The sequence below is a fragment of the Seriola dumerili genome, unplaced genomic scaffold (assembly GCF_002260705.1).
Source record: "Seriola dumerili isolate Sdu_G_001 unplaced genomic scaffold, Sdu_1.0 BDQW01000056.1, whole genome shotgun sequence".
Classification (NCBI taxonomy): Eukaryota; Metazoa; Chordata; class Actinopteri; order Carangiformes; family Carangidae; genus Seriola; species Seriola dumerili.
This window is the reverse complement of record NW_019174311.1, coordinates 2,246,133-2,260,810: the sequence shown is the minus strand read 5'-3', so window position 1 is coordinate 2,260,810 and position 14,678 is coordinate 2,246,133. Positions and strand designations below refer to the sequence as shown.

Here is a 14,678-nt window from a genome sequence, read left to right as displayed (position 1 = left end):
CGCACCATAAGACTTCACTGACCGTTAAGGACGTTTTTCTCATGTGATATTGATGAAATTTTGCTCATCGGCCAGCTCTGACAATCTCGAGGTCGCGATCAATGAAAACAGGTTAAGTTAACCTCATACAGATAAGAACTGACAGAACCACTCACTCGTGATAAGGCCCCTGCATCTGCTAAGAGGGGCCTTTAATCATCAAATTACTTTTCCTATGCACTAAACTTTCCTAATGCCCAAATCATGGTACTGAGAGAGCAAGACCTTCCCATCTCTCACACATGCACGCCACGCGCAACACGCACGTGGGCGCATGCACACACAAACAATCCAGGGTGATCTCCACACTGTACCAGACCTTCTTCAAATCCCGTCCGGGTTATCCCTCTGAGATGGTGGAACCAAACTACCCAATTTCCCTCCAGAAGCAAAGGCGCGGTCCCCCTCTCTACTCTCTCACCTCCTCGAAAACTCATCTCCTTCCCAGGCGAGCTAGATCCTTTTCCTTAAAGACCCCTCACATGTCTAAAACCTAATACTAATTAATTCCATTAAAACAATTCCTTGGCACTCTTTTAAAACTTAGTAACTTCAATACTGGTACGTACTTAATATTTACACTAAAGCGGTGTCCTCACTGCACCCTGAAGCTATACTAAAGTCGCTTTGAGATGATATACATACGTATAGTACTAGTATACTATATATAATATATATATACGACACATACTGTGTGAATAGTGGAAGTTTACCTAACATAATTGCATGCCCTATGAGTTTATACGATTTGATGTGCATATGTTTCTTTGTCTATTTCCGATTGACATGAGTTCCATGGGTTCAGGGTTACACCTTTTGTTTTTTACGATTTTTTTTTCTGTACAACTGCTTTCACACATTTTCTAACCTACGTCTCATTTTTTCAAAACTCTACACAAAAAAACGAAATTGCACACAAAATGCAAAGTACCTCATATCTGCTGCAAAACTAAACACTGCATTGAAAATATCATAAACACATCTAAAAATCAAATGACCAACACTTTTGTCCTTATAGTGAATTTCTGGATACACCATGTTCTAAATCTAAAGCTCTTCTGTCTTCCATAGGCTTGTATATACATTTCCATACAGTGCTCTAAAGGGACAGTGCAGTAATCTGCTGAGAGGGGTTGAAATGTACACAGTACAGTAGACACCAATGCAATATTGAAACAATAGTTATTTTCCAAAATGCTACTGTTGTCATATATAGGTAATAGGTTAGGTTACTGTTAACATATATAGGAATGTATGTAATACAATACCAATACATATTGTACAGTAACACTGGAGTAGCCATTAGACAGGTGCATATCTCTCATCTCTGATGGATGCCACTGTAAACCGACTCAGTCCAGCCTCTCTCATAGTTAGAGTATATTATTCACATTTCATTGCTGTGTCTGAATATTTTTTACTTTATATTTTTTGCAGAACTCTTTTTCAGAAAGTCGGTATGGTTTTTATCAAGATATCAAAACATTTGGCATCTTGAAGCTCTGGTGAAAAGGTTTGATTCATTGGTGACAGTGTTGAAGTGAGCGACTGACTTTGCATGTTTCGACACATGTGAACAAGGTTTTGATTGTTTTAAAAGCTTTTTCACAGGTCATTTAGTGTTGTTAGAAATGCATTAACTGTATTGAGAACTCCATTAAGAGTGGTGAGAAGTGGTGAAGCCGGAATTGCACCAAAGTGATTGAGAAAAACTGTTATACATATAATAAAGTTGTCTTGGGCTCACCATGAAGGTAAAGCTGAACAGCTGTGAAGTCTTACCATTTTTGGTAGCTAGGAAGCGACTGTCTGAGCTGAATGCCAAGTTAGAGACACCGATCTTGGGGTTGGCTCGGTCTGGGTCTGGTTTGACCACGGGAATTTGGACTGGCAGTGGACAGATCTCATCTGGATGAGGCAAAAACAAATTTGACTTTGTGTTTGGAAAAGCTTGAACTCATCTTTTTAAATAATGGAAAAAGCAGACGTACATTTGCTCTGGGTGTTGAAGAGGGTCGTGCCAATTGTGATGTTGTGTAGTGACAGGTCGTCACTGCCAACAGCTGGCCTTCTCTCCACTTCCTTATACACAACCTAGAAACACAACAGTCATTAAGTAATTGAACTGCAATGCCTTCAAGACTCATCTGGAAGACCTGGAAAATACTCACAGCTTTTGTGCAGTTGATGGTTGCAGGGTGGTCCAACTGTGCAATTTTCTTCCATGTTATGTGATTGAGGATGCGCACCTGACATGATGATATTAACGTCTTTTGTCATTTTATTGCACTGTACTGATATTGACATTTGCACAAAAAAATCATAGTCTAGACATGTGTGACAATTTAAGTTAATACTATTTCTTATTTACACAAATGAATTACTCAAGTTCTTAAATGGCAACTTTACACAAAAATTTTACATATCAAGGTCTTGGGGAGCACTACTGCATATGTGACCAAAGTTGGCACAAGGTAGTTTTGTGGAAATCTGATAAAGTGCCTCAAGTGACGTCACTGCGGAGTCAGCATCATTTGGGACTGAAGTTTGAAAATAATTGATACTTTTTCTATCCATCATGAGTTAAACAATGTTATAAAAGTATAACGCTAAACGGTGGAGTATTCTTTTTAAGACAAGTTGCTTTTCAACAATACTTGTTGCTTGTGTTGTGTCAAGCTAACAATGTGATATCTTATTTCTCAGGCATCATTTTTTAAACGTCTGTCCATACTTTTTCATCGTAGCTGCCGATGGCCAGGAACTGGCTGCTGGGGCTCCAGGTCACAGACTTGACACCCAGTGACCACTCATAGGCACTGTAAGTTGACAGCAATCGGCCATCCAGAGAGTACAGCAACACCTTGTACTGCGGAGAGGATACACACACATGAAGCAACAGTACTTGTCTTCTGTTTATGTTGCACTGGGCTTTGCTAAATGTTGTACTTTGACCATAAGGATGCAACACAATAACAGGTGATTCCTTCAAAACACAATAGGTATGCGACACCTTGTCAAAAGGCTTTTGTAAACTGTAGTGCATTTTCATTACGATTACAGCTTTATTTTTCATCTAACACCTTATATGGTGATCCACTGGAGCAGAAAGAATAACAGCTCAACAAAGTTGTTAGGATGGTTAATCTACCTTTCTTGTTGAATCTTATGTCTGTAAGGCAGCTGACTCACCTCCAGACAGCTGTCCCACACTGCCAGCACACAGCCATTAGGAGACCACTCCAACCCTGCCAGGTCCTGCGTCTCAGTCTCAAAATGCTATGACAGAGATAAATAAGAAAAAAACAAAAAAAAAAAAAAAACACAGTGACAAAGTTCTTTCTGAAAGCCAGTACAATCAAGACAGTGGTTTGGGATTTTCAAAAAACAAAAAAACAAAAAGCATCAACCTCATCGAATTTGAATAAAAAACTTTTGTTAGTGTCTTTGTGTCACTGAATGCATCTGCATGGCATCTTGAATGATGAAAGTGTAGTCTCCATCTTGGTTAATGACAATTTCAAAGAATTCATATATAATATTTCTACTGTCACAGGTTGAATCTGTCAATATTTCTGGTTAGCTAAATCTAGGTTTCTTCCACTGTTGCTTACTGAAGATTTAAGTACATATATACTGTAGGGTCAGAAAACTCAAGCAAAATTCCAATGCTCCACTTACCCTGAGTAGATGCCAGTCGTCACAGACAAAAACACTAACATAGTCTTTGCAGTCACGGCGCTCAGCCAAGGCCATATAGCAGCCATCTCTGCTGAACTCTATACCTGCGGATGAAAGACGACGGATGAAAGCTGCAATTTTACAGGCAACTACCAATTGTGGCATATGGCACAATTATGATGAAGGGCTTACAATGACATTGACACTGTAATGGGAAAGTTGAACTGAAAAATATAGTACGTTTGGAAATAAAAAAGAGAAAGAAACTACCTAGAAAGACCCGCATTAGTCAGGTTTGATGCTTAAATTTGACACAGTGGTATAGTACAGTCCTTGTAAAACAGGTATCAAACAATAGCAGTTTTAATATTCAGTTGCCTACTTTAATTAACACTAATAAAAGTTGAGTCCTCAGCAGCAGCAAAGAATAAACAAACACACTGACAAAAAAAGTAATTTGCTTTTGATCAAAACATCTCTGATACCTGAATATGTAACCTCATGGTTTCCTGTGTATTTCATCCAATTTAATTATCTGACACTTCAGGTCGGTGGTATGTAACTATCATGGTCATATTACCTATATAACGGCTGTGAGAATACACAGGTTGCAGAAGGGCATAGTATTGCATGTGGAAAATGGGGAGAGTCATAGACAATCATTTTTCCCCTAGCTGTTGACAGGCCTGTTATGAAGAGCATGCCCCATTTACTGAAGAGGGGCACAGCTGTCAGCAGAGAGGACCGTAGTCTGGCAACGTACCCAGGGTCGTGCCACAAGGTAAAGAACGGCATGTGATTCATGGGACATGCTGAGGCACTCAGACCCTGGCCCTGTCCTCAGGTAGTCCTGGTAATACAGATTCATACAGAGACTCATAAGCCATGAGAAAATAAATAAAACAATATAATTCTCTTACTCACCCTTCTGACATGCTTTGGGATACTTGATGTAAGACACAGCTTTGGTGCACAGGGACCAGACAGTGACTCTCAGCTGTCAAGGCACAAGAGGAGGGAGGGACAAAAAAATAAAATAAAATAAACAATGGAGTATATTCAAGTGAAAGTATGATAAGAAAGCACCACACTGCCAGGCAGCACAAAGGGTATAAACACACCCTATTCCTAAGAAATACAGGATTTTTGACACTGATAAACATATTATTGGTTTAGTTTAAAAAATCAATCAATATCTTGTGTCATTTTTGAATATGGGCATATAACATAAACAGTAATTATTAAAGAACTGTGACCAAATGTGTGCTCTATGTAACATTAAAAGTTGAAAATATACTTATAAGTGCTCTCTAGTGGACAAACTGTTTAATTGCAACACTGATTCTAAATCATTTTAAGCAATTTTTTTGTCTACAACTTCTTCTTCTTCTTGCTCAGCCAATATAAACAATAATAGCATCATATCTGTCACAAAATAAAATTGTACAATAATCTGGGTGATTCTGATATATCAGCCGGGCTCTAATCCAAGCACCACATGTAAAAGAAACATTAGGATAGTATTAGGGATTGAGTTTTGAAGTAAACAGTGGTTTTACAAGCCAGTTTGACAGCATGACCATTTGGATATGATGCCCTCTTTACTGTCATTAGAGACTTTAGTCTATATGTGTATATATATATATATATATATATATATATATATATATATATACATACATACATACACACACACACACACACACACACACACTTAACCATTATTCTTCTGTGAGAAGATGCCAACTGAGGCTCTGATCTAATAAATGAACCCTATAACACTGGGTGCCAACAGCAGCCTGTGAAGAGCTCAATCAACCAGGCCTCTGGCCTAATTAGCCCTCCAAGTGCTCCTCTACTCCCAAAGGCTTGCCATCAGCTGGGCAGATCCAGATTAAAGCCCACACTGGCATGGTCCATCATGTTCTTAAAGGTCTGTGGACAGAGTGTCTTATATCTTTGAAGAGGTCTATGATAAATCTCCATGAGGGATATGAGACACTGACATGTAGCAAATCCATCATCAGATGGATAGTCCTGTAGGGCTCCGGGTGGAGTGCTGTCTATCAGTGTTCTTCCACAGGGAATAAAGGCATATGTTTAAGGGTTGATGTCACTGACAGGGATCAAAAGAGACTATACAGATTAAATTAGGACTTGAACACATTAAATTAACAGATGATCCAAAGCAGCATCTCAACATACAGCAAGAAAATAGGACTGGTCCATTTAGTAGCCAAGATGTAATCTTAGACAAGTGTGCTACAAGTGTGACAAATTAACAGGAAGTTGTATAGCCAGCAGGTTGCAAAAATGAGAGGCAGTGCCAAAGAATAACTATCTGGCCACAAGTCGGCATAACAAAGAGACTACGTGTTAATGCTCAGTTTTGACAGCGGTCACTCAAATACCCACCAGCCTCACTTCAGCAAGACTGATGCCAACAAAAGCAGGTGGCACTCAGCCAGCAGTGCAGCATGTTTTGACACTAGGACCAGTACGAACTGCAGCGTCTTGCTCTTCAAGAGACAAGGGGCACATAACACTGTTACAGAATGTGCGGTTTGTACGACTTTACAGTTGTCTGGGTGTTAAGGTGTTCACAGAGAAAGCTGCTGTTGCAATGCCATCGTTAACAACAGGCCAAGAGTGACAGTATACATTACATTTTGTAAACATAATGAATGTTATAGAAAGATGATTGAGGACATATGGACCACTTGTATACTCATAATCCAGACTAATATTTGCCTTTTATATGATACAAATAATAGACCATCTGCATTCATTTTCTACAGGTCACTGTCTTATGAACAGTTATGGAGTTTGATTAATAGTTCAATAGTAGAGAGCCACTTTCCTGACACTGCACAACAAGAGATGTTTGGTTGACTCCCCTTCCAAACTCTAACTATGACAGTAGTCATTACAAACAATCCAAATAGCAAAGGCATGCAAACACAACACAACGCCATTATGGGTGCTGAATGCATGACCCTCATACCTTCCTTTACAGCTTACAGGAAGTCAATACAATATGGGTGCACGTGGCCCTGTCTGATCATGCTTTGAATGTAAAGTTGTTAAAATTGTGAACTAAACTGGTTATGTATGCTAGCCAAGAAGACTGCTAAACATATTCCTCTTCTCATAGGGAAAACATGTAAATGTCAAAATACAGGTTTAACATAAATGTGAATTTTAATATTAGCCACTGTGCTATCCTCAAAACCAAGGTCTGCAGACATGCATGCACACAATGGCACTATACTGTACCATCATCACTGTCATTCCACTTTCAAATAGGGATGCTGTGCATTCTTGCGCAATTTAAGTTTAGTTAGTTAGTTAAACTTCTAGTGTTTTGCAATTCTTAGCAAACATCACAGCCAGACATTCTGAAGAAAACCCTGTTCACACATAAAAATAATTAATAACAACAATTAATGACCCTTCAAAAAATCTTTTAAAATAAATTGGAGCCTACTCTTAATCCTATATTTTGCTTTTGAGAATGTGCAGAGCTAACACTATTCAAGTGACAAAGCTTCCATCACAGCGCAAACAGATATTTGAACTGGGCCAAGTCTGTCACCTAACTGGGCTGAAGTGTCAACCCTCCTGTTTGGTCAAGATATCCAGCTGTGTAAGCCCTGTAATAACACCTCACTGCACGCTTCCTGGACATCCCCTCAGAAATGGTGCCATGGCAACCAATATCAACACTGCTCAAACACAAACACACTTACACTTCTTAGATGCCTTGAACCCACCACATCGGGGATGCAGGGAGCTCAAGACCCGAAAGGCAGCGTAACTTTAAACTGGGTGGAGGAAGGGTAGCATGAGGAAAATAGGTGGGAAATGCTTTTCCATGGGGGGTGGTATGCAATAAGATCCTTAGCTGGTAAAGCTACACTTTAGATGAAGTATCCTCAGCAAAGGTGAGCAGCAGCTTGGGGATGGGGGCTAAGGACTTGAGGGTGGTGTAAAAAGGCAAAATTCCACTACAACAGCGAAAAATTCAGTGCCGGGGTTAATATAAATGCAACTGGTGATCAGAACCGGCTGTAATTAAATACAAGTACAATGTTTTATTTTAGTATTGTTTTGATCACTACACGCATGCATTTTTACCAGACAGAGTGCTTGTGGGATTTTTTTTAAATGGGTGTTAAAATGGGCAGCAAATTATTGTTTCATAACATGGCTGTTGTCCTTTCAAGCCCTTAGCTATAATTAAGAGCAGTAACAATAATAACAACACTTTACTTGACATGATCTGACATGACAAGTTTCTTAAAACACTGCCAAATAGGATAATTGTGGCTAATTTCTACCAGCACATCCATTTAGTAGTAAGTATTCATAACAAGAAAACCACAGTAGAACAGCCTGTGGGCAACATGATAACTACGATCAATTGCAGACCAAAGTTAATGACAGCAACCTGGAATAAAACATATCTATCAGCCATTCTTATTGTGCGCCGAGGCCAGTGCAAGAGAATGGGCAAGTGCATTTGATGCCATATAGGCCTATCTGTCAGCAGAGGATTAGACTGTAGGCATTCCACATAGGAAGCCATCTGAAACCAATATAGCCTATTTCTCCTGTTACAGCCTCATGATTCTACCAAGGAACTGGAGCTTCCCACAGCCCACACATAGGTATGAGTGAGCTATTGTCCCATGATGCAGTGCAGCAGCTGTCTACGTTTGCAGTTTGGTCCAGTAGTGTTTTTGCCAACAATGCTACACGTTAGCAAGGCTCCAGCAGTACTGGCCAAGAATGCTATTGCTAATCCGATCCCAACAATGTAAAAACCATTAGAGAGATCTAGCTCAATGATGTCCTTGGCTAGAGTTTTTCCACCCTCAGTTTATCACCCCTCAGCTGGTAAAGGTGGATTAACATGGACGTGCCAGTGACATTTTGTGAGGTCCTAAGATAAATGATCGGAATTCAAACAGGAGACGACTTGCGTGAAGTCTAACAATGCATAGGCTAGGTTTCAGCAGTGTGACTTTCTATTAAATCTGTGCCATACTATATTTTAAAACAGCTGTTTTTTTTTTTAACATGTCCTCCAAAAACAAAATAGTTCTACATTGAAGCCATAAAGGAATGGCTTAAGAGCATTTCTAGCTGCCTGAAAAAGCAGTGCTCACCTGTAGTCTGTGTAGGGCTGCCAATGAAATCCCTGTTAACATCACAGACCAATATACTTAGCTCACAATTTACACTGTGACAGTAAGAGAATGGCTTATAGATTATTGTATAGCTACAAATCAGAAAGATCTGAAGATATTCTGTTTGGGGTTAAGAGGAAACAACTAAAACATCTATACAAAAACAGACAGACAAACACATAAGCCAGCTAAGCAGATTTACTGACACATAGACAGACAAACACACACACACACACACACACACACACACGCACACGCACACACAGAGACACGATCCACACCACAGGCAGCTGTCCCTAAACAAGTTAATATAGCGGGTTGTTTATGAGTGGGCCTGAAATTCAAGCCTGACACGAACACTCGTCTGGCATAGCCTTAATGAAATCTTGGGCTGGGGTGAAGGCAAGTTCAGCGGGCCCCTTGGCAATGTGGTAGCCTGGTGCCTCTGGTAAAGTAGTTTTGCAACCTCAACTACAAAAGGATGTTCAATAACAGTAAGAAGTACTAAAACTTCCACCTCATATCAATACCAGTGATAAGGGCAATGCAGAACTACAGGTGAGAAGATGTTGCGTCATGGACTACCATGAAAATCTCTCATCGTTAAAAGCATTAAAAAATACCCAATAATAATTCAAAAGAAATTTGGCCATGACAATTTACTGTCACTGTTCTCTGGTCACTCAACAGTGTTTTCTCAGAATTTCTTTATTTTTGTTTGAAAAATTACTTAAAAACAACAGATTGATAATCAGAATATTATTCTTCTGTTGAACAACTGATCATTTCAGCAAAACACTTACTAAGGTACTTGTGGTTGTATGCCTCCACCAACCAGTTGAGTTGCAACAAATATGATCACAATCTCCCCTTCTGCTCCTGAGTTACAGCACTGAATAATATCCAGAAGTGTTCTTGCAGAACATAATATTATCCTATTACACGTTTGTGTGAAGGTTTTTCATAATTAGCATATGAATTCTTGAGCTATGGCAAAAAAACGTATCATGTGAGGTCACAGTGACTTTTGACCACCAAAATCAAATCAATTCATCCTGGCATCCAAGTGAACATTTGTGCCATATTTTAAGAAATTCCCTCAGGGCATTACTGAGATATTGTGTTCACAAGAATGGGAGAGACGGACAGAAGGACAACCCAAAAACATGATTCCGGCCCTGGCTGCTGCTGATGCAGAGGAATAAAAAAAAAAACAAAAAAACAACTTTGATATTGATTATTTGAACTGGTTCATTCCTTTGCTCAAACATAAGATGACTGTAAGTCAAGTCACAGTCAGACGTCTAGGGAAGGAGCCTCCATTCTTTTCCGTCCTATTCCTTTTTTCCTTTTTGGAAGATGCAGACAGACACAAAGCAGACATGCCACAGACACTTGCACTCCCTGCTCCCCACTCCAGACCAGACACAGTGGTGTGTTGGGCCACAACACCTGTCAAATGATTCCTGGAGTCAGGTTCAGCATTACAGACGTGGTCGACAACGGTGCCCCCATCGTATTCCGCATTGCCCAAGTGTAGCGGCTCAGCCATTACAACACGTGGTTACTGTGGAGTGAATTTAAAACAGGAACTGATAGGCACAGAGTGGACCTAAATGCATCGTTACTAATCTGTAGTTCATTCTGCAGACTTTTATAAACACTCAACATCTTTTGACTTTAATTTGGCCCTTATATTAATCAGACAGCTGCTCTATACAAGGGAGTGAAACTTCATCAAAACTTCTATTTAAAGGAATGAATTAATCTACACAGTTATTTTTCCTTGTGTAAAAAACACCTCAGATATAAGCTAATTTTCATCCTTCAGTAGCTTCCAAAGTGTGACTTATGGTTTGATATCACTGCATTGAGTCAACTACAGTGGTAGAAACATTAGACCATTTTATTTAATCACAGTAGATTTTTTGGAGCAATCTAACTAAGTATCTCAGGCTGGCTGATTAACACTTGTTAAAACATGATTTTTAACCTTTTGTATAATAGCTTATAGTAATCGAACATCATTAAAAGGACTTGCTGCAAAAAAAACCCCCAGACCTACATCGGAAGGGCACATACACATTGCACCCATGTTCAAGAGGTACTTGAGACCCATGTATGACAGGATGCTAACAGGAGGGGAGCTATGAAATCAGGCTGAATACATGCAGCAGGTGGGGGGGGGGGTCTAGTGGCAGTCAAGAAAGGCTCTGGTGTCTGGCTATTTTCAGGTCCCCCTCACTTGCGGGCCAGCAACAGTTGAAACCAGACAAGCATTTGCATAAACACACTTCTGTGTGCATGAATGCATGCACGCATGCACGCAGCAACTTCACACTTACATGGAACTCAGTGGTGTTGAGAATGTGACGTCCGTCTGGACTCCAGCGCGAGGAGACTAGTCCTATTGAGCCCTCATCAATCTTACAGTGCCAGTCCGGCTGTTCAAGAGACCACACCTGAAGAGAAAGACAGAGAGAAGTGGAAGAGTAACAGAAGGACAGCAACCAGCCGTCATTGATGACATCCCTCATACACATCCTGTATCTCCCACAGTATCAGTAAGAAACACTTGACCATCAGAAATCATGAAAGACTGGTGCTGGATACCTCTTCAAAGGTAAGCTACCTACGCTGTGATACACATGAAAGTGACATTGCACTAACATGCAGAATTTTAAAAAGTTTTAGTCTAAATAGAGTATAAATGAATGATAAGATTTATCAGATTTATGTGATAAATGGTGAATTTCATTTCTACATGTTTCATTAAAGTAATGATGAAACACTACCAAACAATATGACAATTTGACTTGTACAAACAATGAGTTTTTGAATTTTCTTCTGAATCCAAATTCATCTACAGTGCTGTAAAGTGCTTTTCAACAAATTAGCACAAAATAACAGCTGGACCATTTCTAACGGATGCACAACAGGGCAACTGCACTATATGAAAGTGAAATTTACAAATGAATAAACACGGCCAGTGAAAACACAAAATAATTGTTTAGAAGAGAATATTATTTTATATTATTTTTTGTATTTGATTAAATGATTTCTAAATTTTGTCAACACAGGATGTGATGAACAAAGGCCTTGAAGCTGTTCAGTGCAGTAAATTCTATGCAATCCCACCTGAAAAGCACTTCATCTTATTTTTACCCATTTCATCAAGGCATTAGGTCTATCAGAAAAAACTTCAGCTAAAAAACCCTACTAACCATAATAAAAAGAAAAAGAAAATCTGCAGCCTGGATGATACTTTAAAATATTTATCAATAATGTTGCCTCACTATGTTGTTTTATCTTAATACTTCTGTCTGCCAACTTCAACCTCTTAAACCAGCACCTTTAAGACCCAGGTTCTCACATGTCTAGACTTAGAAGTTGAAAGATTTTATCAACTACTAAAATCCAAACGAAAGCAAATGTACTCTCTACCAATCTACCAACATATCAAAACGTACACAGTACAACACAGTAAATAAATGATTAAGACGATTTCTCCAAGTATTGTTTAAAAACCATATAAAATGTTAATTTTGTCAAATTTTGAGTGCATTGGAAATCAGCAGAAATCTGGTGTTTTTCTTGGGCAATACTGTACGTTAAATATAGTATTTTAAGGCTGTGACAAACTTTTTTGTTGTTGGTTAATCTCTGGATTATTGTTTATATCACTTAGTTAATTTTTTAATCGATTAAACATCATAATTAACACAAACATTAACAGTGCATAATTGTTACTACAAGCTCCTGGAGCTTAAAGAGATGCCTTGATATTGCTAAAATTGTAAAATTGTCCAACTATGAATAAAGGCAAGAATAGGTCAACTATTTCATCCATTCAAAATTACCATTAATTAATCAATCATAATGCCACTAACAGTATTAATCTAACAGACGAAGACAGACTGCAACCTAACAGGTATATGACTGAGCATACTCATACTCACACTGGTGTCTCCTTCTCATAACTTACCTGTACCAGTCCTCTCTTGTACATAGCACAGAGAATAAAGAGAGAGTCAGAAGACCAGTCCATGTGATTAATCTGGTCCAGGCAGGTGTAGAGCTGCAGGATCTGCAGGGTGCTCACATCTCGCACCACCAGCCTGTACTGCACACAGGTAGCCTGTGGAGGACAACCCGAGCCATGTCAGAAAAAACAAGACCTCTAATCTCCTCCACTTTTACAAAATGTAACTGACAACCTGTGGGAATTAAAAGGGAGTTGAAAGTATTATTTATACTCCATCACACACTACAAAACTACAAATTAGTATATAGTTTACTACTTACCAAATATTTCCCATCTGGGGAAACTTTACAAAGTTGGTTGGATTGCTTGAAGACTTCTGAGAAATTCATCTTACGATCACTACTAATCCTGCATAGTGAAAACATTATGATATGACATTTGAAAAAGGCCCGCTGAGTTTCTTCAAACCTTTAACATCTTGAGAGATGAGCAGTTTTGACTAACAAGTCTACTCTTCTCAACAGTCGCAGTTTCCAAATAGTAACACGTGATGGCACCATAAGTCCAGTCAATAAAAACGCTTCACACCGTAAATATACACATAGATTACATAGACTGATCTTCTCCAATGCAAGAAGAGCTGTTATGTGGGAAAAGTACTTACCCGAGTCAAAATGGATTTAGTCCGTTTCAAAGCAACCTCAGCAGAAAAGGCTACAGGTCGCTAACTCGTTACGTTAGCCGAGCTACCTCACTGGCATTTTCAAAATATAGTTCAAGCAAAATGAAGCGACGCGTCCAAAGCACGTCATTTTATTCTCTTGCTATGAGTATATCTTAGATAACTCTAAACCAGTAGTAGCGAGATGCAAACAGTAGTTAGCTATATGCTAATGTTAGCTGTTAACTGTCACTGGTATAGCATAGAATGCTATTAGCATTTTAGCAGTTCAGTAAAGTATGATCTTCGCAATCAATGAAAGAATCTTACCTCCAACCTCAATTATATTTTAAAGATGTCTATTAGTGAACAGACACGAAAAGCCCAACAAGCAATTTTGAAAAGTTTTTTCTTCGCATGATTGTTGTCGGGGTATAGGTTGTTCATCTAACTGTTGCTAGTTTGTTTGTTTGAGCAGGTAACGACAAACCAACGCTGGCCAATCAGCATCTGTCTGCAGCGTTTTGCCTTCTGGGAAATGTAGTTCATCATTTGTGTTTTCCTTTTTTTCTGCGTGTATGTATGGAGATAGATTTGTCTCATTATTATTTGTGTGAACAGATTTAAAATCAGTGCATAAGTTGTAATCTGTAAATTTAAAACACCTTTCACATATGCAAAAATAAATTTGTAAACTCACAAAAATATCTTGCAAATATAAAACGGATCAGCAAATACACAGATTCCACGAATAAAAACGTATAAATGTAAATAAATTCAATTAATTTACAAATAAATTGAAAGCATTCGTGAATATCTTCCTAACATTTACAACTTTCAAACAGGCATTTGTGAAGCGAAAAAGCATTTGTAGATCTTAATTCTACGCTTTTAGATTTGCATTTTACGTACACGCACAGTTTTAAGACATGCGATGCCATTTTCGCTTTTCAAAGTAATGCAGTCTTGTATGAGCTGTTATTTTCCCCAAATAATCACCGACAAGTAACGTGCACTCGTTAACGGTTGTAAATTATGAAGTGACAGGACCCGGTTAAGGTCTTTGATAGTATGGCTGTTGTTGTTAATATTTTTTGTGTTCATTTTTATTGTTCATCTT

General features: G+C 38.8%; 1 protein-coding gene across 1 annotated transcript in view; it reads right to left on the bottom strand.

Moving 5' to 3' along the window:
* Nucleotides 1-14,041, bottom strand: part of wrap73 (WD repeat containing, antisense to TP73) — a 20,386-nt gene extending 6,345 nt beyond the window's left edge. Inside the window, exons 1-11 of the mRNA XM_022741717.1 lie at nt 13,562-14,041; nt 13,218-13,305; nt 12,898-13,050; nt 11,258-11,374; nt 4,645-4,717; nt 3,721-3,824; nt 3,232-3,318; nt 2,774-2,908; nt 2,211-2,288; nt 2,031-2,133; nt 1,822-1,947 (exon numbers count right to left, since the gene is read on the bottom strand). Coding sequence (XP_022597438.1) covers nt 1,822-1,947; nt 2,031-2,133; nt 2,211-2,288; nt 2,774-2,908; nt 3,232-3,318; nt 3,721-3,824; nt 4,645-4,717; nt 11,258-11,374; nt 12,898-13,050; nt 13,218-13,286 — 1,045 coding nt within the window. The 5' untranslated portion in view covers nt 13,287-13,305; nt 13,562-14,041. The remainder of the gene's footprint in view (nt 1-1,821; nt 1,948-2,030; nt 2,134-2,210; nt 2,289-2,773; nt 2,909-3,231; nt 3,319-3,720; nt 3,825-4,644; nt 4,718-11,257; nt 11,375-12,897; nt 13,051-13,217; nt 13,306-13,561) is intronic.
* Between the last annotated feature and the right edge of the window lie 637 nt (nt 14,042-14,678).